The 26,816-nt window shown below is 40.6% G+C and overlaps 1 protein-coding gene across 4 annotated transcripts in view; it reads left to right on the forward strand.

Annotated features, from left to right (window-relative positions):
- PCLO (piccolo presynaptic cytomatrix protein) overlaps positions 1-26,816 on the forward strand; it is a 402,702-nt gene that overhangs the window by 18,824 nt on the left and 357,062 nt on the right. For 3 of the 4 annotated variants that reach the window (XM_056341741.1, XM_056341742.1, XM_056341743.1), the window contains exons 2-3: positions 7,172-8,423; positions 18,751-20,160. In XM_056341741.1, the coding sequence (XP_056197716.1) occupies positions 7,368-8,423; positions 18,751-20,160 (2,466 nt within the window). In that variant the 5' untranslated portion in view covers positions 7,172-7,367. Of the gene's footprint in view, positions 1-779; positions 1,149-7,171; positions 8,424-18,750; positions 20,161-26,816 lie in introns of those variants that run through there. The other variant, XM_056341744.1, reaches the window with a different exon arrangement.

Raw genomic sequence — 26,816 nt, forward strand, 5'->3', positions numbered from 1 at the left:
GGCAGGAACCTGGTGGAGTTGAGCAAAGGCAAGTGCAGAGAGCCCTGTACCTGGGAAGGAGTAACTCCACACACCAGGGCAGGCTGGCCCCAAGGCAGCTCTGGTGGCTGAGGTGGTGACTGCGCTTCAGCAGGATGCTGCGTGATGAGGAATACCAGCAGCAGGCTGGCCTGGGCTACCTCAAGCATAGCCAGCTCGCGAAAGGCAGCGATTCTTCTCCATATATTCAGCAGCGGCGAGCCTGCCTTAGGGGTCCTGTGGCCAGTCGTGGGGCTCACCAGTCCTGGAACCACACTGGCATACTGGACCCAGTCATCGTGAGGGCGGTCAGATCCCGGCACAGGTGCCCAGAGAGACTGGGAAATCTCCACCCGCAGAGACAGTGAAGACTCAGCCGCCAAGGCCCCGAGCACCCTGCCCCCGCTGGCTCTGCTGGGGGGGGGGCTGTCACTCGGTGGGTGCCCTCGCGACACACCTTCCAGCCCCCCCTTACTCCCGTTCCGGGCGAGCCGGTCTCCGTCTTATTCCGGCTGCCTGCGAGCACAGCGTGCCGTGCCGGGGGCCCGAGAGCGGGCGGCGGCGGCAGCACCCCCTGGGCGGTGGCCACCCCGCTCCCGCCCGGCGCCGCGCGGCGCCTTTAAAGGCCGGGGCGCGGGGCGGGGCGGTGGCGCGCGGGTGGGGGGCGCCCGGAGCATGCGCGTTGCGGCGCGGCGGGGAGCGGCGCGGGGGGCGGCCGGCGGCGCCGCACTCGGCCAGCAGCCGCGGCGGCAGGCAGCAAGCCCGGCCCCGGCGGCGGCCGCGGAGCCCTGAGCGCCCGCTGGGGAGCGGCGCTGCGCGCCGGCCAGCCGCGCCCCCGCCCGGTGTGCCCCCGAGAGCGGCGGCGGCGAGCGGGGAGCGGCGGCGGCCATGGGCAACGAGGCGAGCCTGGAGGGAGGCGAGGGGCTGGGCGCCTTCCCCGAAGGGGCGGCGGCGGCCGGGGATGGCGGCGGCTCCGCGGCCCCCTTGCAGCGCCTGGTCCCGGCTGGGGTGGAGGCAGACCTGAGCCAGCTGAGCGAGGAGGAGAGGAGGCAGATCGCCGCTGTCATGTCAAGGGCGCAGGGGCTGCCCAGAGGGAACCTCGCCGGCGCGGAGCCGCCTCCCATGCAAAGGCATGCACGGAAAATCTCCCTTCTCCCGCTCCTCCCTTCCCCCTTCTCCGTCTCCTTGCGGTGGGGCGGGGGGCGAGGCGCAGTACGAGCATCGGGAGCGGGCGTTGCATTTTGCTGGCTGAGGGAGGGAAGGGGGCGGCTGCACGAGTGGGGGCACCGGGACGGAGCCGGCACTCACCGGCGGTCCCCGCTCCGGTGGTTTCTAATAATAACGACGGTCCTCGGTGCCGGTGGGCTGCGCCCTCTCCCCTTCCCTCGCTTTCGCACCGAGCCGGAGCACGGGCAGTTTCTGTGCCGAGGAAGGGGGAAGATTTGCAGGCAACGTTTGGGTTTTCTGTATGTGTGCGTGTGTTTTACGGGGCTGGAGTGCCCCACAGCTCAGACAGTAGCCAGGGAAGCTCTCCCCGGGGCTGATGGGGTCTCTAAGCTTCTCTTTCTGGAGAGAGAGAGATTCTTGTTGAATCTTTCAGAGCTTTTGGGGCATAATGTATTTGCTAGCCGTTACTCTGCCAATTCTTAGCCTTTACAACTACCATTTGGCTTAATTAAATATTCATGCATTGAGGAGGGCTCTTTCAGTCTATCTCCCCCCATTCTCCCCCCCATCAATTTTCTTCTCAATTTTTTTCTTCTTTCCTTTTGTATTGAAAGTGGAAAGAGGCAAAATAAATTGATTGCCACGGGTTTCGGTTTTCCGGAGGGTGATGGCTTTACCTCCTTGCGCATCTGCTAGGGCTAGGGTGATTTCCTCCCCTCCCGTTGCCCTGCCCCTTGGTAAATGCCCTGCCCGACGTGCAACAAGCCCGTTCCTCCGCGCCCGGTGCCGGCCCTGCCCCTGTCCGTGGTGCTGAACCGCCGCCGTGCCCTGCCCGCCGCCCGGGGCCGGCGGCTCCGTTGCTCTCTCTCGTCTCCGGGGCCGGGTGTGTTTGTCTTGAAGGAGGATGCTGAAAGGAGCCTCCTCGACCGACTGCTCAGCATGGCTCTTGTGTATTGATCTCGCCCTAGATAAATGCATATTGAGTTTATATAATATCAGGTTTATATAAGTGAATTCTGGAAGAAGAGAAGCGAGGAGGGTGGGACCAGATTCATCCTTGGGCAAACTACTGAAGTCATTGGGATTATACCCAAGATGATGGTCTCCATTTTTTTTTTTTTAACTGGAAATCCAATCTGCCAATATTGCCTTGCATAATTATTAAGCAGGAATTAACACTGTATGTAAAATATAATTTTCCATTCAGTTCAGGGCTCTACACAGCTTCTGTAGATGTTAATGGAAAAAGAAAAGATATTGGTTAGTTCTGTGAAACTAAACTCAAAATTCCCTTTTGTATAACAGTCTATGAGCAAAGACACAAAGACTTTGAAAGTTTATTGTTTCATGCTAATGTTCCAGTAAAAAGTAAGATAAATATTCTTCTAGGATTTTAGACGAGGCTAAACTCATTGCAGTGTGAATATTTCTGCATTTATAAATGGCTGCTTTCCTACAAACATGATACCAGAAACTAGTTTGATCTTGTTAGCATACCATACTTTCACTCTCCATTTGAACTAAAGGCACTCTGTATTTTTGAATTACAGCCTTTTAACTTTTAGTCAAAATTGACATTTTAAGATTCAGTGCAATACTCTATCAACTAGCTTCTCTTGTGGGGTTGGAACAGTTTCTATCGTAGCATCTTTGTGCCTGTCACCCCAATAATGAGGTTACTACTTACCTCTGCACTTATTTTGTGGCTTTACTTTCTCTCTTTGCTATTGAAATCTACCAAGAATGATGGAAATAATTATTAAGAACATGATCCAAACCCTGGGAGTAAGAATTTTCTAAGGACTAAGGATCAGCCTCTTTCAGACTTCAATTTAAGTAAAGAACTAGCCTGCTGAGACTCAGATTCCTCAGCTTCAATCTTTTCTTTTTTAGTTTAGGTGTGGCTAAAGAACTCAGATGTAGAAAATACCTCTTAACTGATGTTCTACAACTGTTGTTCTCAACAGCGCTTTTTTTTTTCCTTTTTCTTTTTTTCTTAGTGTGGTTATGCCGCTCCAAATGTTAAGTGACTGAAGTAGTGACCAAAAGAGGAATTCTGGCTTCCAGCTTATATAGCCTTGCGTTATGACAGTGTTTCCTATTGCATTGCCTGTTAGTTTTTTTCATGTCGTTAACTGGATTTTTCCATTGTAACATGAGCTGTTATCCAGTCTTACCCATGAGGCTAATAATTATGTCTTATTCGAAATGCATTCATACCCCTCCCAAAGTAGTCCAAGTCTTAAAGTGTACAAATTTCTCATGATTGATGATCTCCTGAAGTACCAATTTTTGCAACTACAGACTTTTTAATAGTAAGTACCAGGAAACATAGTTGCACCTCTACCACCATAAAACACATGCTGTAGCTTCTAGGACTTCTGTAGTCTTTGAGCTTTTAAGTCTTCAAAAATGCAATAGATAAATAGATGCAATTAATAATTATGCATTTTAATATAAGCACTTAGACCTAGAGCACCTGAAGTGAACTGCCTAAATCAAATGTAACTTTTGATTTATTTATTTTTTTTTCTTTGACTGGAATCTAGAGAATAAAACGTTCACAGTTTGGGATGCTTAGCACCTATGGAAATCATTCTATTCTACTTTAACTACCTGTTTTCAGAAAACTCCTGGTTAGGAAGTGTAGCTGAAATGCACACAGTTGATCTGTAAGCAAGTTCCAGTCATTCTAGCTTCACTGAATGACTTTGTAACTGTGTCACTGTCCACTTGCTGAGGAATTGTTAATTGTTCCACATCATCTGAAAGTATTATGTGACCAAAATGAATATATGAACTGTCTAATGTGGCTGGGTGTTTTGGTTGGTTGGTTTGTGGGTTTTTGGTTTTTCGGTTTTTTTTTTTGGGTGGGGGTGTGTGAGTTCATTAAGTTGTTCACAACAGACATAAACAGAAAGAAATTTTCTGCATTTTGAGAGGAAATGTAAGAAGTCTTATCAAGTGTTACACTTCTAAAGTATGTTTATGATGTATTTTCCAGAAGAAATACGTACTTTTCTTAATCCCATCACTCTTAAAACAAATTAAAATAATTAGCCACTAGGGGTATGCGTAAGTTTATACATATCTTGTCCATAGATCTGAAAAGATCTAACTATCTTGGAGTTGTGTAGTTATTGCACTTCTTTTTAAAACTGTTTTTACTGATGAATAGAAAAAAATCCCATGCCTTTTTAAACACTTCTTTAATAGATATGGCATTCAAGAACTAGACTAATAGTCTTTTTGTTAAATCTTCTTTTGACTCCAAAGTAAGCTTTGATTTGGCTGTAATATTCATGTAAATGAATAAAGATGAGCTCTGTGAATCAGGGCCAAAGTGAGGAGAAAGATAGCAGCACAAAGAAAAGAATTAGGTGAGGGAGGATTAAATGATTTTGCTTGTTGAGTCTGGATTGAAGATTTTAAAACAGTGGTGGGGTTTTCATGATTCAAAAGGTTCAAAAATAAGAAAATTCTTCTCAAATAAAGGCAAGATTTTTTAATTTTTTTTTTTAGGATTTCTGATTCTACAGATTATTTAAGATTATTTAAAATTGTTCAATATCAATTCATAGCTGGCTGCAAAATAGTTATAGAAAAGAAAGCTTCAGCCTCCAGCTACCTAAAAATAAATGGAGCAGGTCCTGGCTTTTGACAAAGGTAACATTTCTAAAGGAGCTTATCTTTTCAAGGTGTTTTCTTCCACTAGTTAACCACGCTCTGGCTCCGTTAGAAACATTGTTATGTATAAAGGCATGACAAGTCAGTTCTTCAGAATACACCAGCAGCCTTGCAGAATTACCTAGGTTTATTTCCTAGATTCATGGGTTTTAATCTCATTTCAAGTCTTGACATCTGATTAGGTGGAAATTTAAGGTGTGCATTATTTTGATAAAAATGGAAGCTGGAGGAGAGCTGTGTTCCAATAGGGATCCACAGTTACTTATTGTTCATGTCCAAGTTCAATCTCTAAAAAAACTTTTAGGTTTGGGTTGGTTTTTTTCTTCTTCTTCCACCTTCACACTATAAGTTTGGACATGGTACCCTTTTTTCTGACCTGAATTTTAATAGTACCATTGATCCTTTTCTTTTTTCCCCTTGTCACTCTTGGCATTGCTGAATGAAGCTTTCCAACATTTTGAACACTTTCAACATTGAATGCTGGACATGCACTAGAGTGCTCCAACAGGCTACTTGAAATTATTTCACTTAGTAAGCAGTATCACTTCAGACAAGCCTAGAGTGCTTATCTAAATACAAGAAACAGAACTGCAGGTAGACCTACCTGCTTGCTAAAGACAGTATAAAATCATTCCTTTAACAAGCAAAAATGCCAGCTATTTGAAGGAATTGGATTATCATTGGGCTTTTCTGAATTACCTGCTTTATGAATAATGAGTTAATGTTCGCTAATGCCAGTGGAAACACACCTGTAATTTTTACAAGCATAATTTTATAAGAATGGGGAAGGGTAAATGGAGTTTTGGAAGGCTGGAAATAGTTTGTCCTTAATGAGCATTTCATATGGAAATTTTTAATTAAAAAAATAATAATCAGATATGAGATTGTGAGAAAATCCCATGTTGTGAGAATTATGAGCACAGAAATGGCTACCACTTAGCTCTGTCCTTTTATATTGCTATTGCTAAGCATGTAATGGAAACTCTAAATACTGATCAGAAATAGTAAACCAGAATAGTAACCCCATGGTAACATTAACAGGCTGGAATACATTTTTCCATGTGCCTGCTATATGTAATTCTGCAGATTTCTGATAAAAATCTTAAACAGAATTTTGCGAATTTTTATTTAGTTAGTTAAGGAATACAGTTACATGTAATGAGTAGTTGTTTATTTTGGTCATGAATGCTCAAGAAATGTCATGTCTGGAAAACCAAGATCACCGTTAACTGGATCTCTCAAAGAGAAATCAGAAAATTTTATATTTGCAACACTGTTGTGAGGCTGAAGAGAACACCATATCTTCCAGCAAAAGCACAGTGATAGCACTGAATAGAATATTTTACTACATCCTTTAGCAATAGCATTGAATACAATATTATTTCCTTGAGCTGCTGCTAAGTATAACAACAAGCAGAATCCCATGCCATGTAAGAAGACGTGATCCTGATTTTGGTTCCTACATTCTTATTTCTATTTTCTTCTATATGAAAACACAGCAAAATGTTATTGTTAGAGAACTGGGAAAAATCCCTATGTAATGAGACATTTTCTTTTTATTGGTGGGCAATGTGAATTGTTGGGGTGATGCTTGAGAGGAAGTTCTATAGTAGTTCTATCTAAAAAGGAAAAAACCCACCAAGCTTCAGGAGTAATTCTGTGAACTGGCAACTGTTTTATCTGAAAATTCTGATTTGTGAGTGGATGGGTGGCAAAATAGATACCTGAAAAAGAAGCATATACTCCTTAACGTACCTGGATTTTTAGGAGTTTAAATCCCTGCTGCATATTGAATTGTAAATATATCCAAATTTTGTACAAGTAGCCAAAATACAAGTACATAAACATTGTGTATTGTGCAGTGTTAGTCTTGTACGACTGTGCTTTGATTGGCTAATTTTCTGACACCTCTGTTTCTTTTAGTCTTCTCTGTCTCCCTGTGTTTGTCTCCCAAGGGATAGAGTGGAGAGTTAGTCATTTGGATTTAGGTAAAATAGCAAGTTGTAGCTTTCTGAGGAGAAATTGTCTGGTTAAACATTGTTTTCATATTAAATTAGTTTCTAAATAATAGATCAGTCTGTGAATGAATACTTGTATAAGCTTTTAAAGAACAATAATTTTTACTTAAATACTTTTTGTATGCACCTTATGTTGTAAGCCTTGGTCTTGCAAGCACTTAAGCACCTGAGAAACTTCACAGTGTTACCAGAGCACTTCCAGGGTCACTGATATGTCTGATTTGATCACATTTCTCTAGTGCTTTTCATTATTTTAATTTTATCACATTTTCTGTCTGCAGACATCCTGAGCTTGATACAAGTCACCATCCCAGGCATCCAGGTAAGCCTCCAGATCCGGGACCACCAAGTTTAAGTAAGAGCAGAACAGTGGATGCGCTGAAGACAGAACAACGGGCACCTGGACGGAGCCCTTCTTCTATTAGTCTAAGGGAATCAAAGTCCAGGACAGATTTTAAAGAAGACCAGAAGCCAAGTATGATGCCCAGTTTTCTCTCGGAAGCCAATCCGTTGAGTGCAGTTACTTCGGTTGTGAACAAATTCAACCCTTTTGATTTGATATCAGATTCAGATGCAGCCAACGAAGAAGCCAGTAGGAAACAAAAAGTTACCCAGAAAGAGCAAGGGAAACCTGAGGACCAGAGGGGCCTGGCAAAACATCCAGCTCAACAGCAGTCTCCAAAGCCAGCTGCTCAACCACAAGGACCTGCCAGACCTACCCCCCAGCAAACTGAGTCTTCCAAACCAGTGCCTCAGCAGCAGCCTGGGGAACCAAAACAAGTTCAGAAACCAGGCCCCGGTCACCCAGCGGACTCTAAGCCAGAACAAGCGAAACCACCACCCCAGCTGCGAGGACCACAAAAATCTCAGCCCCAACCATCAGAACCAGTGAAGCCTGTTCAACAACAAACTTCTGCAAAACCTTCATCGGGCCCAACAAAACCATTGCCACAGCAACCAGACAACACTAGAACATCATCCCAAGTGCCACCTCCCACAAAACCATCGTTGCAGCAGCCAGGACCTGTAAAACAACCATCTCAACAGTCGGTACGGCAAGGAGGTCCTGTAAAGCCATCTTCCCAGCAAACGGGGCCTCCAAGACAGCCGCCTCAGCAACCTGGACCTGAAAAGCCATCTGCTCAGCAGACAGGACCTGCAAAACAACCATCACAGCCTGGACCTGGGAAGCCACCTCCACAGCCAACAGGGCATGGAAAACAAGTGCCACCACAGGCAGGGCCTACAAAACCATCCTCTCAGACTGCAGGGGCCACAAAGCCCCCGGCACAGCCCCCGGGACTTACAAAACCACCAGGCCAGCCACCGGGGCCCGAAAAACCGTCGCAGCAAAAGCAAGCTGGTGCAGCCCAGCCCGCCGAGCCCACCCCCAAGAAAACCTTCTGTCCTCTCTGCACAACCACAGAACTGCTGCTACACACTCCAGAAAAGGCCAATTACAACACGTGCACCCAGTGTCACACTGTCGTCTGCAGCCTCTGCGGGTTCAACCCTAATCCTCATCTGACAGAGGTGAGTCATTTTGAAACTAACCTTCCCTACTTGGAGTGCAAAATTAAGGTTACCTTCATTCTGCTGAAACGTCTGGTGTGTTATAGGGTATCGTCACGATCACTGAAGGCCTTAACAAGTTCGGTGAAAAAAGATAACGCTTTTCAGGAGTTGTGGTTTGTTAAAAATATAATTATATTTATATTATACATATACAAATTTATTTATATTATTACTAATGAGTAAAAGGGGTGAAATTGTGGAAAAAAAAAGGGTAATGGCTCTCTACAGTGCTCAGAATGGTGTTCCCATTTCTTCATATAAGAAGAGGAGGATCCCTAATGTGACTGACTTGCTGTTTTACTTGATTTTAAGCACTTGCTAGCTATGTTTATAATCTGACCACAATAGTCACGTGCTAATATGTTTATAAATAAATAAAATTTGCTGCTGTAAGAGCTAACTAAGCAAAAAAAGATGGAAATTACTCTTTTTAGCCCCGGTGTGTTTTCTGGAAAAGGATGTGGGGTGGATTTGCTTTGTAGCTGTGTCAGTGTTCAATAGCTGAAGGCCTGAGTCATGAATTCTGGCTTGGTGATACTCAGGTTATTTCATTCTTGTGGGGGCGCTAAGGAAGAGATTTCTGTGGACTATTTCTAACCTTGATCACCATTCTTGCTGTATTTGTATAGCATAGAAATGGTATAGAATGTTATATTAGAACTTCAAATCAACTTACTTAACCTGATGTTTGCAGTAGCTTGATTTATGTGCTTATACATACCCTTTACTTGCTCTGTGTGGGAGCAAGGCTTCATATGAATGTCTGATCCATTCTTATTGCTTGAACAGCTTCTCATACATCCCGATATGCTAGTTTTACATTTGTACATTAGTTTGGAATCGTTTTCAGTACCAACACTTTTATAAATTTATAGGAAGTCAAGCATAGCAGACCTGACACCAAAGACTGACTAGTGATAAATAGCCAGAGGGAGTGTTTGGGATGCTTGGTTTTGTCTTGTTTTGGTATTAGTTTAGCTGATCAGAGATGCTGATAGGAGGAAGTACAGAGTACTACTATATTTTGAACCTGACAAATAACATCCCTACATTTTAAATTGAGTCAAAGAATTGCTGAGGCTAGAAGGCTGCTCTGGAGATCATGTAGTCCAACCCTCTGCTCAAAGCGAGGTCACCTAAAGCAGGTTGCTCATAGGCAGTTTTGAATGTCTCCAAGGGTGGAGACTTCACAGCCTCTCCGGGCAACCTGTTTGTCAGTACCACAATGATTTAAGAACATTCCTAGCAGTTAAGTTTCTTTCCAAGGCACATGTTTATTAGTTGGTACCTGGTAACAAACAGCAGGTTTTTTGCATCCAGGAATATATTATTTATTGATTTTTGGTTGTTAAAATTGTAAATTTAAACCTGGAAGACTAATTGGAGTAACCACTGTATCATTTAGATGTGTACTCACTTGATTGAGTTTAGGGAAATTCAGAATTGAGATAGTTGGCACTAATGCTTGGACTGGAAAAAAGTGACTTGAACAGCCATGTGCAGAAATTTCAGAACACCTGCAGCTAACCAGGTGCTCAAAGTTTATATTATCAGGGCCTATATGAGGAAAGATCATAAAGCATGTCATTCTGGACAGGGTAAAAAAAGATGTTTCTGTGTAACGGACAAGAAACATGATAGATCAGTGTTAAAGAGGAACTTTTGTAAGAAACCTTTACGTTCAAGTTCTGACAGAATGTTTTTAGACCAGAATTTCTTACATTTATTTGTGAATGCTGATTTGTAGATTTCTGTAGTGTGCTCCTGGAGTCTCTTGCAGCTCCTAGTCTTCCTTTTAAAACTTCAGATTTCCCATGGGAACGGTCAATAACTTTGGTATGTTCAAATGAAATGGATTTTGAGAGAGTTTATGTAAGAAGATCTCAAAGTATTTCGAAATTCTGTGAATAAAGACTAGTTTTTGGAGTGGGTACTCTAGAAGTGTGAAATTCAGAACTTTAAGACAATAAATACAGCTGCATTTAAGACTGATTACATACATATGTAAAAGCAGATTTGAATTTCATATTATACATTGAAATAAACACAGGATATGCATTTATTTCATGCTGAAATCATTTCAGTAAATGAAGGTATTGGACATCTAATTTATTCTGCTATTAGTTCCAAGCTCCTGACGCCCACTCAGACTTTTCTCATTTGCTCAGCTTTGCACCACCAGCTGTCTTGCTGAAACTTCATTGTGGGTGTCCTGCTCCAGTCTGCAGTGAAGTACGATGAAAATCACATCTGACTTTTATTACAGAACAGTTGGAGCAAAGTAATAGAACCTGCTCTGGCACATACAAAAATTTAACTTATTTCAGCTGCAAAGGTTCCCACTTGAGTTACCCTGAAATTTCCCTTTCCTTTCAATCTTTAGATTATTAGCAAAAGTTCCTGATTCCTCCTTTACAATAGTTCATACGCTTCTTCCTGTCTAGCATGAAAACAATGTTTTGTGTCTTAGCTGCCAGTTTTCTTGATTATGGTGCAAGTTTTTTCTTTTGGCTTCTCTTATTTGAAGCTCTCCTAAAGTCTTATTAAAGACCAAAAGACTTTCTCTTACCCATGTACTTACTGACTAGATCTTCACCTGTTATTGCTATACTTTGACCTTTTCTGATGTTCTTTTTGCTAAGGTTCATTGTTCTGTAATCCTGTGTTGTGCCTTTCCCATGCCATTTATAGCCACTGTTTTTATTGCTCATGTTAAAACACATTACCGTTTGGAAAGCAATAATTTCAAATTGGATGTGAGGAGAGCAAAAGGCATTTATTTAGAAAAGTATTTATATTACTTACGTTCTTTAACATTTTCCCCTGTACAGCTGCTTGAACTATGTTCTTAAGATATTCTTCTTACAAGTTTCTTACAGGATAGTTCAGTCTTCGTAACTAAAAGAGTGAATTACTTTTCCAATACAGATCTTTCTAAATTTCTATATTCTGTATTTCTAGCCGATTCTGGAAAGAATATAGCAGGCTTTACAAACTGCCTCAGGAAGTAGATTGCATGTGTTGTAAAACCATTATAAAAAGAGCTGACTTTAAAATTTTTTATTCATTCTTTTCATTTAAACCTCTATTTAAAATGCAGTAGTACATCCGCTCCGTGATTTAACTCACTGGAGAGAACTGTGTAACTAGGAGCAGGCAGTGATACCTGTGTTGCCACAAGGTCTGACCCCTTGAACTATTTCTCTGAACCATGTGACATTGTGGTCCCGCTGGGGAAAAGGGATGGTTGGTATCTTGGTTTTGTACAGCAGGCTAGGGAGAAAACACACCATACGTAATGTGCTCGGTAACATATGTCTCTCTAATCTGTCTAGGTATTCACACTCCACACATCACCATGGCACATGACTGCCTAGCAACAGTTGCATAAAGTGAGGGAAAAATTATATAAACAGGTTTGATGACTGGTACTCTATTCCCTTTTCCTTTCACAAACACATACCTCAGAACCTTGTAGCAGGTGTGTATTTATTTTATTACTCAAGTGATTTATTTTACTCATTTAAAAAAAAATATTATTTTGCCAAAACTGCTCCCATGAGGCATTAGCAACAGAAACCAGCCCTCCCCCCCTCCCCCCAGCCCATTCAGCCTTCTAGAACATTTGAAAGATGAGTAGGCTTTCTGAAAACGAATGAAGACATCTGAGGGACTATCTCTTCTGTTAAACACTTATGTGTAGTTTTGGTAAAGCTAGGCAAAAAGCATGGACTAGTATAGTTAAATCTAAATGATAGTCCAGATGCTCAATAGCTGGAGTAAATTTTCATCCCCTGTGTACTAGTTATTGGAAGGTACAGACAACACAGGCTGAGCAAAGGTTTAAGGTGTAATAATACATTGTGACATTCTTTATGATGGGCATCTGTAAAGTTGATGATCAAGTGCAGTGTTAAAGCTGTTAATATTGGAAACTTGGCTGTTCGTGAGCTGTACTTCATTAGCCCACCCTTGATGAGTATGTGCACATATGAGAATGCCTGTCTTCTAGGTAGTATTTAGAAGAGATTATTTTTCATGCATTTTATCTGCGTTAGTCCATATTTTATCCACTGTTTCAGTATGCTTTTGAGAGACCATTTAAAATTAATCTTGGAGTCAGGTATAATTTTACTTAGATACTTGCTGAAAATTGCACATTCAGATAATGTGAAGCAGTGTATATTGCTGTAGGATTTGTTCACTTGCCAAAAGCTATTCTGGATGGAGGCAAAGTGAGTTCTGAAAACTGTTGTACTGGTTCTGGTTTTTGAAACAAGATGGCTGTATCAAAGTTGACTTAATCCTAATGGAAAGAAGAGGAGAAAAAAAAAAAAAAGAGAAAAAAGGTCAAGCCTCCCAAAATGGAGCATATAATTTCAGATCAAGTAGAAAATTTTAGCGGATTTATACCTTTATTTTTCAATTCAACAGGAAAAATTGTTTTTAACCCAATCTAAAAATATTTTCTTGTTTTTTTGTTGTTGTTGGAATTTGTTATTTTTGTGGGCTAGAAATTTTCCTTATCAGTTGCTCTACGTACTACAGCCTTGATTTTTTGCTCTTTCTTTCTGCTTCCATTTTTGTGTACAATCATATCACAATCTTTGTTGATCTAGGAGGACCAAGATTTGTTTCAAATATTCATAGTGATTTCTGCTGTTTGTATTTGTTTTTATTAATTTCCTGCATCTCTAGGTATGCTAAACAGTAGCAAATACTTGGGCATGACGTATTTTCAGTAACTAAAGCAGTCAGAAATGCATTAGTTGTCTTCAGTTATCATTATTATTAGTTTGTAACGGGAAAGGAATATATAATTATTTAAAATACCGTTAATATAAGGAAGATACCTGGATTCACCACAAAAACTATAGTCAAGTTTTGCTTATACTTACAATTTTATTAATAGAAATAACTCTATTAAATCTTTTTTGATTACAGGACAGTAAAGGAAGGTATTGATTTAATTGCAATATTCCCTGTGGTTTACAGTCTAGACCCTGCTGTGTTATTGGTAATGTGTAAGAACCAGAATGCAACATGGACTGGAAATGACATAAACAAAAATAAAACTGCTGTCCCTGTGGATAGTGACATGCCACAAAGACTAAGCTTTTTTATACTAGGAAAAATAACTTTGAAACTGTACGTGCTATGTAAGCTCAGAATTGGGATATCAGGTGTTATGTAAGTAATGCAAAACAAAGTAGAAAAAAATTAAGGACCTGATTCTGACCATAAGTTGCAAAGAAATGAGTTAAGCAAAAAAAACCAAACAACCAAAGCCAAAGCTTTTTTTAACTTTTTCAAAGTAGTAATTTAAGTATCAACTCTTAACTGTGCCGAACTAAAGCTAGAAGTGTTCTGTAAAAGAGGGTGGGGTTTGGTCTGGGTTCAAATTGATCAGAAAGCATATTTAAACAAGCCTTGTTTAGTCGTCTTTTAAAAATGATCAAAGGCTGAAATATTTGAATGTGAAATACTTGGTTTGGTCCAAAGAGTACGTGGGGTGTCCTAGTGTTACTAACACTGCAATTTGTATGGAAATGGAGAGTATTCACAATTTTTGTGATGAAATGAAGTTAATATAGTTCCTTTAGTTCTGCCCCTGGCTAGAACTGCCACACAGGCATTTGGGAAAATTGTAAAGATCCTCAAACACAAGGGTTATGGAAGTATAGAACATTGTTTCTCTCTGTGGAATGTTCTTAAACACACTCCCACAGTTTTTCTTTCTCTGAGGAAGACTATGTGCCTACATTTCTGCTTTACATTTAGGATTAGATGTATTAATAGTATTAATGCCCTATGCAATTTTTTTTCTTTTACAAAAGGGGCAGAACATGGAAAGATGCAAAGACCTATGAATGGCGAATTGTTTCTCAATATTTTAATTGGGCAATAGTCTACAATATGTTGGAGTGTTTTCTCATTAACCCAGAAAACTGTCCTGTCCAGTTTTTAACCCAAGTAAATAATAAATTAATCTGCATAGCTAAAGATGTCAACTGCAGTGAGCCATCTGCGCCAGTATTGCTGTTGCCCAGCAACTGTAATTTACTACTATGTTAGGCCATGTGATGTGGAGATGCTGTTTGCTGGGTAATCACTGGGCAGGAAGCATGGCCCTGCCCTGCTCTGACCAGACAGCATAATCCGGTTTCAAATCCCGGTGATATTCATTGGGATGCACTCTGTGCAGCACAGATGAACTGTGTTAACCTTTTCTTTGCTGCTCTCTTGATTTGCAGTTATGTTTTTTTGGTAATCATTCACGTATTTCTAGTATATTAAATCTAGATGCAGTTAATGAAAGCAATTAGCATTTGTTGCAGTGATGCAGCATGAAGTGCACTGAGCTGTGTTTAAAAGTCTCTTTCCCTGTGCTGTGCAAGCTTTAAAGCAGGCTTGGCTGTAAAAATGAACTTTTTGTTACACCTAACTGGTGTTCAAGGGAAAAAAAAGTCAAAAGATTATGTTTGCTATTTTGCTTTATGATTCCAGTTATATAAGCTATGAAAGAATAGTTCCCCAAACTGTCATAGTTCATATGCAAACTATAGGTATGTGTAATAGTAATTTAAGCAGAGTAGTGGAATGTTTTAAGGTTGTGATAACTGCATAACACAATTAGTCCAGTAATGTTTTCAGTAGTTTTAAAATAGCTAAGTAACCTTTTAAAATAGTAATTTAGAATGGCTATTTAAAAAGTTTTCTCAAACATTGGTTTAGCACCAAGTTACAGTGCTTGTAACTGGTGATGTGGTTTGTGGAGTGGGTACCAAGGGACCATGCTGCTGACTAGAACCTACCGTCATTTTTCTGTGCGTCTTGAGTCAGTGTTCCCTGACAAACTCCCTAGTTGCCTTTTACATCTGATATCTGAAAGGAAGGTAAATATTTTGTAGTGATGATCTATTTGCGTCAAATGAGGATCAGTTGCATACTATGTATGATAGTGAAATGTTTGTTTCAGTGTAATTACTTTGAATAGCTGAGAACTTATTCATGGAAGGATGGCGTAGAAGTAAAACTTTGTCTCTAGTATTGCCCAGGCTTGTTTAGAAAACTTTTTCAGTTGTATGTTGACATACTAATGCAGTTTCTTTTGTGATAGTAGTTGTTCTTTTTTGTGCATTAGAGGATTTTCTGATCTAGTTCCTTGTCTCTTACAATATTATACCACCCTACGTGAAGCTGCATAACATCATGGGGTCAAGTGCTTCATTTTTCATGTTTCTCTGATCATCTTGGCAGAAATGTCTGCTAAGAGCCAAATCTGGAGTCCTCACTTCTCTCTGAAATTGTCAGGAACCAAATAAGCTGATACGTTTTCAGACTAGAAACTGATTTTATCAATAAAGCTTTGGGGCATCACTGAGCAATGTCAGCAAGGTCCATTTACATATCTGTGGCAATGTAAAGGCTCTATAAATCTTTGCATTTCTTTGGTGATGTAAAAGGATGTTAATATTTTATGCATATCTTAAGAGTTCCTTTTTATAGCACCAAATTACTGGTCTAAATGAGAATGAGACCCGTTGCCTTAGTATGTGGCTCTGTTCTGCAAAAGGGCTGTTAAAAATGGCTTCTGAGAGCTGCATTCATATTGTGTGCCAGTAATTTTTGTATGAAATATGTTCAATCTGCAAGTCAAATTTCTTTCTCACGTACATCTGGAATCTTGGAGTCAAGCTGGATTCTCTTCCTCCCCTACATCATCTGCAGGAATAGAAATTGAGCACGCCAGTCGATGCACTTGCTCCCTGACAGTTTTCCTATTGCTTTTGTTGGTTTTGTGTAGTTAGAACAAATCTGAACATTTTTTGCAGAAAGGAATAGGCTCTGAATTGCCTTCGGTTGTGTAGGCTTTGTTTGTTATAAGGAGAACTGAAGTGTCTCTCATATTTGTTATTGAAATCAACTGTTAAGATTATGAATGCATAAAGGAAAGGCAAGCTGTGGAACATGGTACAATAATTTTCTTCAATATAATTCTCCATGGATGTTGTTACTAAAACACTGTGAATAAATTAATATGGGGCTCCCAACTTGTAGAGCCTTTATGAAGCTTTAAGATGTTATGATTGATGAATACATAAAATATATTTTCTTGTTATGAGGGCCTATAGTTTCTACATCAGTGAGTTAGCAAGGTAGCACTTTCTGGTTTCAGTAGCTGAAATCTGAACAAAAAATGCTGCATGAAATCTGTCAGATTTACAGTCCTAATCATGGCACTTGACAGCATGGGTTTCAGGACACAGGAAATCACTTTCAGATTTCTTCTAGCAGTAAGAACCAGTCAGCCACCCTATCTACCAGTCTAAAAATAGACAGCTTGGGATCCGTGGCATCAAAGATCACTAATATCTAATAGCAGGTGTCAGAATTAAGATTTACTTATTGCAAGAAATTGTCCCTTGGATAGGGACTTGGAAGGGAAACTGATCACCAATCAAACAAAATGGGAGTTAAGCTAAATGTAATCTCTGCTCAGGTCCTCTGTGCAGCTGTGAATTTAATTCCTTTAATAATTCAAAGCAGATCTTAAACATGTGTTCCAGTTTTGTTTCGGTTGGTTTCGCTTTCTAACAGCCATTTGCTGTAGGGGTTGCAAGTAGATTGGAGAATTGTTTAAATAATCTAAAAAAAAAAAGCGCTAAAAGTGGAAGATGAAAGCAACATTATTATGAATGGTAACGATTACTGTGACCTTACATCTGGGGCTGAATTTGGGCATCTCTTTGTAAAGCTGTTTGTAATAGTTCATATTCCAGAGTGCGTATATACCATGCTTATCAGAATAATTGGAATAACTGTGTTTGAGAGCTGCATCCAACTGCTCTTTTTGAATTTTTGCTGCTGTTAAAATATGAGTCTGCCAAAGCATACCAGAACAGTGAATTCATCGCCTCAGTCCATGACATCAGAGTTCTTCCCTTCCAGGGAGCTCTGATATTACGCAGACAAAATCTTTCTTTGCAGGTGGTACCTCCAGATTCATCCCGTGACGTATGGTATAGAGATTTCAGGCCTGAGTGAGAAACAGGATCCAGAAATCTTCACCCTTAGGGGAAAAAGATCTGAGTCTTAGAACCTGTCCCCTCCTGGTCACCGTTTCCCTCTCGCAGTGGTGCGTGCAGTGCTGGCGCTCTGCCTTTCACACACAGACCAATGGAAGTAGAGCTACCAAGCTCTGCAGAGTTTAAGTGTCTGCTGTAGGCACATGGGACTCTGAATGGTGGTTTTGCTGCCTATAATGTTTCTGCTAGTAATGGAAAATGTGGAAAATGGCATGTGATTCTTCTTGACCTTGTGTTGCTTTAGCCTATTTGATCCTTCCTCAGACTGTGAGGCTTTACAAAAGGAAAGGTAGGGATGACCACTTAGGGTTGTTGAGTTTTTCTCTCTTCCTAGAAAATATTGTTTCCCTCTAATGTAATACTTCTTGGGAAGGAGAGAAAATATTTTGAAGTTGCGATGTACTAAAATTGATGAGAAACATGAGTAAATACATTTTTTGCCTTATTCCTTCTCCTAAGTAGTATACAGGCATACAGTAGTTACTTCTTTTCATAACAAAGGCATTTTGGAAAACCTAAGTATGGCTCTTTAAATACCATCATCAGGGCTTAGGCAAAGCTCCTCACTGATTCCAAGTGAAGACTTGCCCTCTAAAATTTGTAGTCAAGTGTAAGTCTGTGTAATATACGATGCCCCTTAACACACCTCCGTGCCGAATTCATTGGATACATGTATACTGCCAGTACTTGTGCTCTGTAATATGAACCATTACTAAAAACATAAGCTATACGAAGAGCTTGATAGATGTATGCTTCAAGGTAATTATGCATTTACTGTGTTTTAATTCTGATTATTGTTTTCTGTCAGCAGTGCTGATGTGTCAAACTATTTTAGCAGTATTTGTCCTTTTTCTCTATTCTGGCAAATCATTGCTGTAAATGAATCACTGCTGGGTCCTGTGAAATTTCTGTGCATTTTTTCATTCTGCTGGGTTTTTATCCTCCAATATTCAGCTGTGTGTAAACTGAATGTGAAGTTGTTAGAAGCATGGGCTCAGGAGTGTAGATAAGAATGAAAATAACAATTGGGCATGTTAGCCGCAAAACAATATTAGTGGTAATATTCCTCCCATTTTACACAGAAGTCTGTAATACTGCAACAAGCCATACACTAGAATAGCCTATTATGCTAATTTTATTAACCTTGTTTTATCTTAATTATAATCCTGTAAAATTATTTTCTTTCCCCCCTGCAGATTAATGAATGGCTGTGTTTAAACTGCCAGATGCAAAGAGCATTAGGTGGGGACTTAGCACCAGGTCCTGGTTCTGGGCCACAGCTGCCTCCACCCAAGCAGAAGACACCCATCCCACCTTCAACAGCTAAACCATCTTCCCAGCCACAGCCAGTTCAAAAGAAAGATGCTTCTCCAAAACCTGATCCTTCGCAGCTAGCAGAATTGAAAAAAAACCAGCCACAGAAAAAGCAACCATCCTTGCCTGGGTCTCCCTCTGTAAAATTGAAACAACCTAGCGCTGAGCCTGCTGAGATCTCCCAGCAAACAGATTTTGCTCCAAAGTCTGATCAGGCCAAGCCAGTGCAGGCTGAAGAGAAGCAACAACAACCCAGTGTACAGAAGCCTACGGCAGACACAGTGCCTACCTCTGCGGTGCCAGGGCCGGAACAGGATTTGGCAGGTCCCAGACCTCCACCGACTCAACAGAAAGCGACAGATTCCCCAAAGCCAGAGCTTGCCAAGCCGTCACAGGACACACATCCAGCTGGGGATAAACCAGATTCCAAACCGCTTCCACAAGTGTCTCAGCAGAAGTCAGATCCCAAGCTTGGGTCTCAGCCTGGTGCTAGACCAGATGCTAAAACTCAAAAGCCTGCCGAACCAACACAAACAAAAGATGATCCTAAGAAGTTACAAACAAAACCGGCTCCAAAGCCTGATCCCAAGCCAGCTCCCAAGGGCCCACCAGCAGGGGCAGGTCCCAGGGCAGTGTCAGCACAGCTGGCCCCTCAGCAGCCCCAGCCACCTCAGAAAACCCCTGAGCAATCGAGGCGCTTCAGCCTTAATCTGGGAGGCATCACTGATGCCCCTAAGCCTCAGCCTACAACACCGCAAGAAACAGTCACTGGGAAACTCTTTGGATTTGGAGCTTCTATCTTCAGCCAGGCCTCAAATTTAATTTCCACAGCAGGTCAGCCAGGCTCTCAAACATCAGCCCCCCCGCCGTCTGGTCCTGCAGCGAAGCAGCCACTGCCTCCATCACAGCCTCTGGCCACCCAGGCAGCCCCTAAAGAGGCTGCTCAGGCTCAGCCTGTTCCAAAAGCTGCTCCTGGAAAGAAAGAAGCCAAGACTCTTATGACCGAAAAATCAGAACCGTCAAAAGAGGATGGTGTTTTCACAACTAAAGGATCTGATTTAGAAAAGAAACCTGGTTTGGCTAAAGATAGCAAGCCTCAGCCTGCTGAAGCAAAGAAACCTGCTGTGCTGTCGGAACCAGAAAAAGCCAGCCAGCCTAAAGTGTCTTGTCCCCTTTGTAAAACTGGACTAAATATTGGTTCTAAGGATCCCCCCAACTTCAATACCTGTACAGAGTGCAAGAATGTTGTGTGCAATCTCTGTGGATTTAACCCAATGCCACACATAGCTGAGGTAAGGCGGTGGAATCTGTAATTACTCTCTACTTCCTACCTGCAGGCTCCCTGTGCTGGGGAGACCAGTCTGTAGCTGATTTTTAGCTCTTGAATTGTCATCTGAGGGCTTTTAAAATTAAATGTGTCATATGAAACTTGGTCAGTAGTCAGAAAGTACTGATGAATTTTCTGCAGATTAAAGGAGGCTGGTGTAGCTGGTTGCTAGGTTTTTGAGGCATAGAGCAGATAGTTAATTATGGTTATGCACTCTTGAAATTGGTGCTACTATGATCCAGCAAACTACGGTACTTTCAGTCTACCATGAGGTAAAGTTCTTTTTCATATGCTTCAGTATCATATGTTAACGTGTGCTTATTTAATCACTGTCCCTGATTTAGTCAAGTATTGGATGAAGGAATGTGTTAATGTTTGGTTATTCCCCTTCCTTCCTATTTCCCTATTTATTCCTATTTATATCCCTAAATTTATCCCATTAATCTCATTCTGGCTCTGGAGTACTTGCACATGCTGATGTACTCACTAGGAAGGTTGAAGTTTGAGTCATACCTAAGTGGTGAAATATGTGATTTTTTGGTGTGAATAACATAAGGTTCACAAAGTCACTTTGTTAAGGAGTGTGAAAGTGCCTTTTCTGTGATTGCCCAAGAGAGATCTAGTAGGGCAAATTTATGTTTAAAAGAATTGAGCAACTTAATTTCAACAGTTTTGCACAGTTTTACCCTCCTTCCTTTCTTTCATGTAATTTTTTGGCAAGGGGATTGGAAACTTTATACTAGTTTAACAGAAAGGTGAGGTGGAGGCACATCTCACTTGCCCTATCAATTTGGCAAGTTCAGCTCAACGAGAACCAGACCACCTAAACCCACTTGTGAGTAATTTAAATGTGTAAGTTGGCCTGCGCAGGACATGAGGAAAGTGGACGTCAATGTTGAGGCTTTGAAATCTGAATGAAGAAATTAGAAATAGCTCCCAGGGTTAGAGGTTATAATTTCTCTGCCTTAAAGTGAGAACAATGTTGGGAGAAATACCAAGTTGCAGGGAAAATATTGCTGATGTCGGCATATCCTCTTTTTTGTGGATTATCTTCTGGAATATACTATCATTGAAAGGCATTTGTCCTACTATAATAAGCACATTTTATCTAACTGATGAATGTATTGTCTGCTGCCTGTGGTCATTTAGGTCAGAGAGAAAGGTCTGAAAACACAGGAAGACTGATCAGTGACTGAAAGCCAGGATTCAATTCAGTGCTGCTTATGCCCTGAATTCCATCAAACACACCTCTTCCTCCATCACTGTCCAACCCCCTGCCCCATACACTTATGCACATAGACAGATTTCAAATATGAAAAAATGCCTTTGCCTTTTTCCAGAGGCGCTCCAGTATGCTACATAGGATACCACGGAAACAAGATGGGTCAGTTCTGGTGTAACACTGTGCTAAAATGACAGCTACGCAAGTCCGGCTGCATGGCTTCTTGAGTTGATTTAAGTGTGATAGTGTGGGACCGCCTGGTGGTGTGCAGAAATACTGTATTTCTTCAGCTTGAGATGAAACGGCTGATACTCTGTTTCTTTTTTCCCCATCACTGTAACTGTCAGAAGGTTCTGTTTCTATTCTTTGGAATATGCAGATCTGGAAATACTATGGATTTTCTGTAGCTGTGACTTCCTCGTACCTTTCTTTACCTCTTTTTTTGGCTCCTTCTTGCATTTTCTTCTTCCTTATACTACAGATTTCCACTTCTGTCCAGTTTTCCATCTTACCTTTTTTCAATCATTTTTGCTAAAAACTGGCAAGCCACTTTTCCTTCACGACAGGAGGTGGTTTACTTGGCTGAGGACAGCCTGACTTTCCTTTTCATGAAGATGGGAGACAGAAGAGGGAGCTCATCCTCTCCTCTCCCAAATGAGCTGTGTAAATAATGTATTTAACCTCAGATAGCAGTTCTGTCCCTGCATGCACTGTATATACTGTATACCTGTTACATGATAGACACATGATAATGAGCAAATAGTTTACGCTCACTAGCAAACTCTTTTCCTCCGCTAAACTTCTCTAACGTGTTGAGTACAGTCTTGGAGGATTTATTTACTTGTCTCGCTATTTTTTTGAGGAGTTAGGAAGGAGAAATAGAAATACTTTTTTAAATTGGTCTTTCTGGTAGTTTTCTACTTAAATCTTTTATTCCCATGTTCTGCATTCAAACAAAAAAAAAAATAATTCCAGAAGGCTATATTCCCTCTTGGCCCCAGAAGGTGTTGTGGATGAACGAATGTAGTGGGTATTTTATAGTTTTGCTTTGGAGCTGCAGGTATATTACAGTGATTCTAACAGTTGCTTATGTCTTATCTGTATGTTGTTGCCTCAGTTGAGTTTTATTGACTGAGTGATGGCTGAAACCTTGTTGCCAACAAAGCTTGCGTTGGCCTGCATGGTAAGAATGAGTCCCATGGGGCCAGGCAACCTGTGTTTCATTGACAGATACAGAGGAGACTCTAAACTCCACGGACGCTCCCCCCCTTAAGATCTTTCAGCAGGGAGCGTCTCCCAGGCAGTGTGGTGCTGTGCTGCAGATCTGGCTGACAGCACAGTTAAGGGAAGAAGGTGCTTTCTTAGAGTGGCAGTTGTTTGTTCTTGCCTGTAAGGGACAGAAATAACTTCCAAAAAACGTCTTAAAACTGCAGCAAACAGTCGATCCTCTAATAAGCCCTCTACTGCAGGAAATAAGAGAACTAGAATTGCCTAGTCTAAATCAACCATACGCTGTTTACTTCAGTGACATTATTCTGATTTGCACAAGCTGAGAATTAGGCTAGAATACATTTTCCTAAAATGGGCTGATTTGTTCTTTCTCTCCCTGATTTGTTGATCCAACAAACAGTTATTTACTTAAATGGTAATTTCTCCATGAAGCAAACAGCAACAAATGGCTAAATAAATGACACTTGATAGATTTTGAAGACCCACAGGACCATGTGCGTCCCAGTGCATTAGCAGACTCCTCATTCTGCCATTTACTCGATAGGGAGGAGCACTGTTTACCGGCTCTGTAATTAGCTTTCCAGCTCAGGTAGTTGGAAGCAGCTCTATTTTTAGTAACAAAGCACAAGATCTCAATTGCTGAAGCCAGAAATGAAGTGTGTGGCAACGACCATTTTGTGCATTTAAAACTCAGTGAAGCTGCTCAGAATATTGCACAGGAGCAGAGATGGTTGCCTATAATGTAATTAAGTATGTTGAGGCAGAAGGTCAGGCATATAGAACCTGTGCTGAATTAATGTAGTAGTAAAATAATATAAAAAAAAAGATTGATAAACTAAGCTAAGGACAACAAAGATATCCAAATTTGTAGAATCTGTATGGGCAACAAGAAAGAAAAATCTTAGAGTCATGTGTTATGAACAGAAAGAGCTCAAAATGTAATGTGTGTACATTTGAGTGTGCTAATTGATTTAATCTAATAGAACTGCTAAGAGAACAACAGAAGCACTTTTTAGTCTACTGATAGCTATAAAATTATCTGGAAAGGTACCTGGAAATAAAGAATGTTTCATGTGTGAAATAAATTATTGGGGCCACAGAAAGGAGAGAATTGTTTTGTATGAAGGAAGACAGGGAGGACTGGGGAAAGGCAGAAAAGACATATCTCAGAATTACTACGGATTTCTTGTTTAAAAAAGATGTAATCTGTCAAGAGATGTGATCAGAATAGAGAATATAAACAACTTCACATAGAGAAGGATGTTTCATAATATGTTTACTATGGAGAATATTGTTTGTATTTTTTGACATGGTGGGTATGATAGCAGGAATCTATAAGCAGGAATCTGTATACAGTGACCTTAATGGCTCCTGTCCAAGCCATATTCTTATATCATAGATCTTTTTAAAAAACAGATGCATATAACCAAAATAATTTAGATGCCTTTCTGATACCTTATTTTGGCACTGTTACTTATTAGACCAAACTAAATGATTTTTTTTTCTTCCCCCACATACTATGGAGAGAGGGAAAAGCAAAAAGATAAACTCATTTGCTAAGTTAAGTACAGTGTTAATGCTAAACTCAATAGTGTAACCAGGTTAAAAATGAGATACCTTGCTCTTCCAATAAGAACTTCTAGAAGTTACAGTAAATAGCATTTTGCAACTGATACAAGACTCTCTGGAGATGAAGGGAGCTTTCTTCTTGTGGCTTGTTGTCATATACCCGAATATGTCTTGGTTTCTTGTACCTCCTCCTGAAATCCTGCAGAAAGGGTACTGGCATAGGTGGGTCTCTGATACAAATAATTCTGGCAGTTTCTATTTTTCCAAACTTTCATTGATACCTAATTGCAAAGGGAGTGAGCCCTCAGCAGTTGTCACCCATAGTCAGGCTTTAATAGGAGGCTTAAAAAATAAAAATTACAAAAAACCCCCTGCCCTATCCTGAAATGAACCTGCTATTAAATGCAAATGTAGTTTAGACTTCCTAAAGCAGGCATGCAGGCAGGCTGTAAAGTAATGAGCCATCGATGATTCTGATGAAAATCCCTAAAACAGTGTACTGCATCATCTGAGGAGACACCCATTGCCTCTCTTGATAGTTTATTAACAGCTCTGTACTATTATGTTTTTCCTATGTGAGAAAGCTCAGACTGTTCTCTAAATTGGAAGGCTTAACTCGTATTAGAAGTTCATATCTCCTCTGTAATGTTTGGTGATGTGTTTTTTTTGGAAACAGATGGTGTCTGGGAAACACAGTGAAGGAGAATTTGCACTTAAGATAGAAAGAGAAAAACAACCACCCTGTTCAGTTGCATAATTTATCTTCTTTGCCTCTTCCCTCTTCTTTTATATTTAAAGCTCCTTTTAAAATTTTGATTGTAAGGAAGTGAATGCTTTTATTGTTTAATAACAGTAGCCAAATAATAAAGAACGTAATAGCTTAACACAATGCATTCACTATAGTTTATGGAAAATTTATCTATTAAATGATAAGGCTTTATAAGAGAAAATGTTAAAACTACTATTAATTATTATTTTGAAAGATAAAATCTGGCATTGAAAAACAGAGTGCATGTTAGATGATAAAAACCTCACTGTATTTCTTGTCTGTCAGAATGAAATTAATTTAACTCCAAAGAAGGTGTCCTAGGCCTGTTTAACTAGTTCAGTATGCATGATAGAAACAACATTAAAATAGAAATATTTTTAATAGCAGAATGACTCGCCTCTTCCATTTTTCCTGTAAAACACATGTATTGAATATATACGGAATGGAAGGGTTAATATGGAATGGCCCTTTGATGGATGATTTAGTCAAAATTTAACGCAGATAAATTAATGTCTGAATTCACCTTTGAAACAAGGCTGAAGGGCTTAAGCTTCACCAGCAGAGGCTTCTGGTATTCCTATTTGCAGAAGTATTTAAATGGTTAAAGACAGAGGCTTGAGTTGTCCATGGTAACTTGTATGTATTAGGAGCTTCTGTCCTTCTCTGACACCTCAGCTAAAGCTGTGTTCCAAAAAACACCCCTGCTTTGACCTGATGATTCTCCAGAGGCCTGAACTTCTGTCTGCACATGGCTTGAGTCATTCCTTTTGAGCAGTGTTTTTTGGGCTTCTGTTTCCCTTTGAGTCCAGACATTAGATGAAATCCCTGTTGGGACCTGATTTTGGCATGTGTTTGAGAACAGTTCACCCAGAGGCATTACTACTTGGCATTAAGCGTATCAGCTATTGGCTGCTTTATTTAATAATGACAATAATAAAGCCTCCTGATGGTCAAATACAATGGGGTGGTGGTTTGCTGAGTTTATTCATTCTCCAATAGTATTATGTGCAAAATACAGATCTGCAAGTAGACACATGACTTCAGGACTGCCATCCTCAGCTCAGGGCTGTTGCTGGGATGGTACAGCCAAGCTTGTTGTCTTCTGGTTTCCTCCAAGACCCCACAAGTTTGCACGCTTAGAGTTGCAACAGAGGAAGTAAAGCCAAGAGTAAGCCATTGCATCCAGATAAGCTAATTAATAGATGTCCTGGCATGGTTTTGTTTGAATTCCCTGTCACTATAGAGGAAAATGAAAACACCTTTACTTTCTAACAAGTTTCTCTGAACTTGCATTTCAGTAGGGCTACATGGTCCAAAGAAAGTTATACACTAGTGCAGTTTCATTTTTTGGCAGTCAGGTTTTGATAGATACTTCTGAACGTGATGATCTTCGGACATTATTTGAAAGCAAGGCTTCTTAGATCTGCAAGGAGACTATTCAAGGCATTAGCTACTAGATGGCATTCTTGTTAATTTTTTTCTTTCCAGTAGTTATGACCATAAAATTAGGGAATCTTCGCACATGCACGCGCACCCCCCCACCCCCCCACCCCCCCCCCCCCACACCCCGGAATAAAATTAGAGGAGTGGAAAAGATTGGTATAATTGCTGAAAATAATAATGTGACCTTTGGAAGCACTATTAACATGATTAATTACCTGCTGTTTGTTTTCTTTATTCAGGCTTCTAAAAGTTTCCAAATTACCTCTCAGAACAAAAAACTCCAGGGATGGATAAATACAGTTGAAACAAACAATAAGATATAGACATAAACCTATGCAAGGCCAGGTGGCTTTTATTGATGTTGGTAATGGCCACTGATGGTGTGAAA

The sequence above is a fragment of the Falco biarmicus genome, chromosome 5 (genome assembly GCF_023638135.1).
Source record: "Falco biarmicus isolate bFalBia1 chromosome 5, bFalBia1.pri, whole genome shotgun sequence".
NCBI lineage: Eukaryota > Metazoa > Chordata > Aves > Falconiformes > Falconidae > Falco > Falco biarmicus.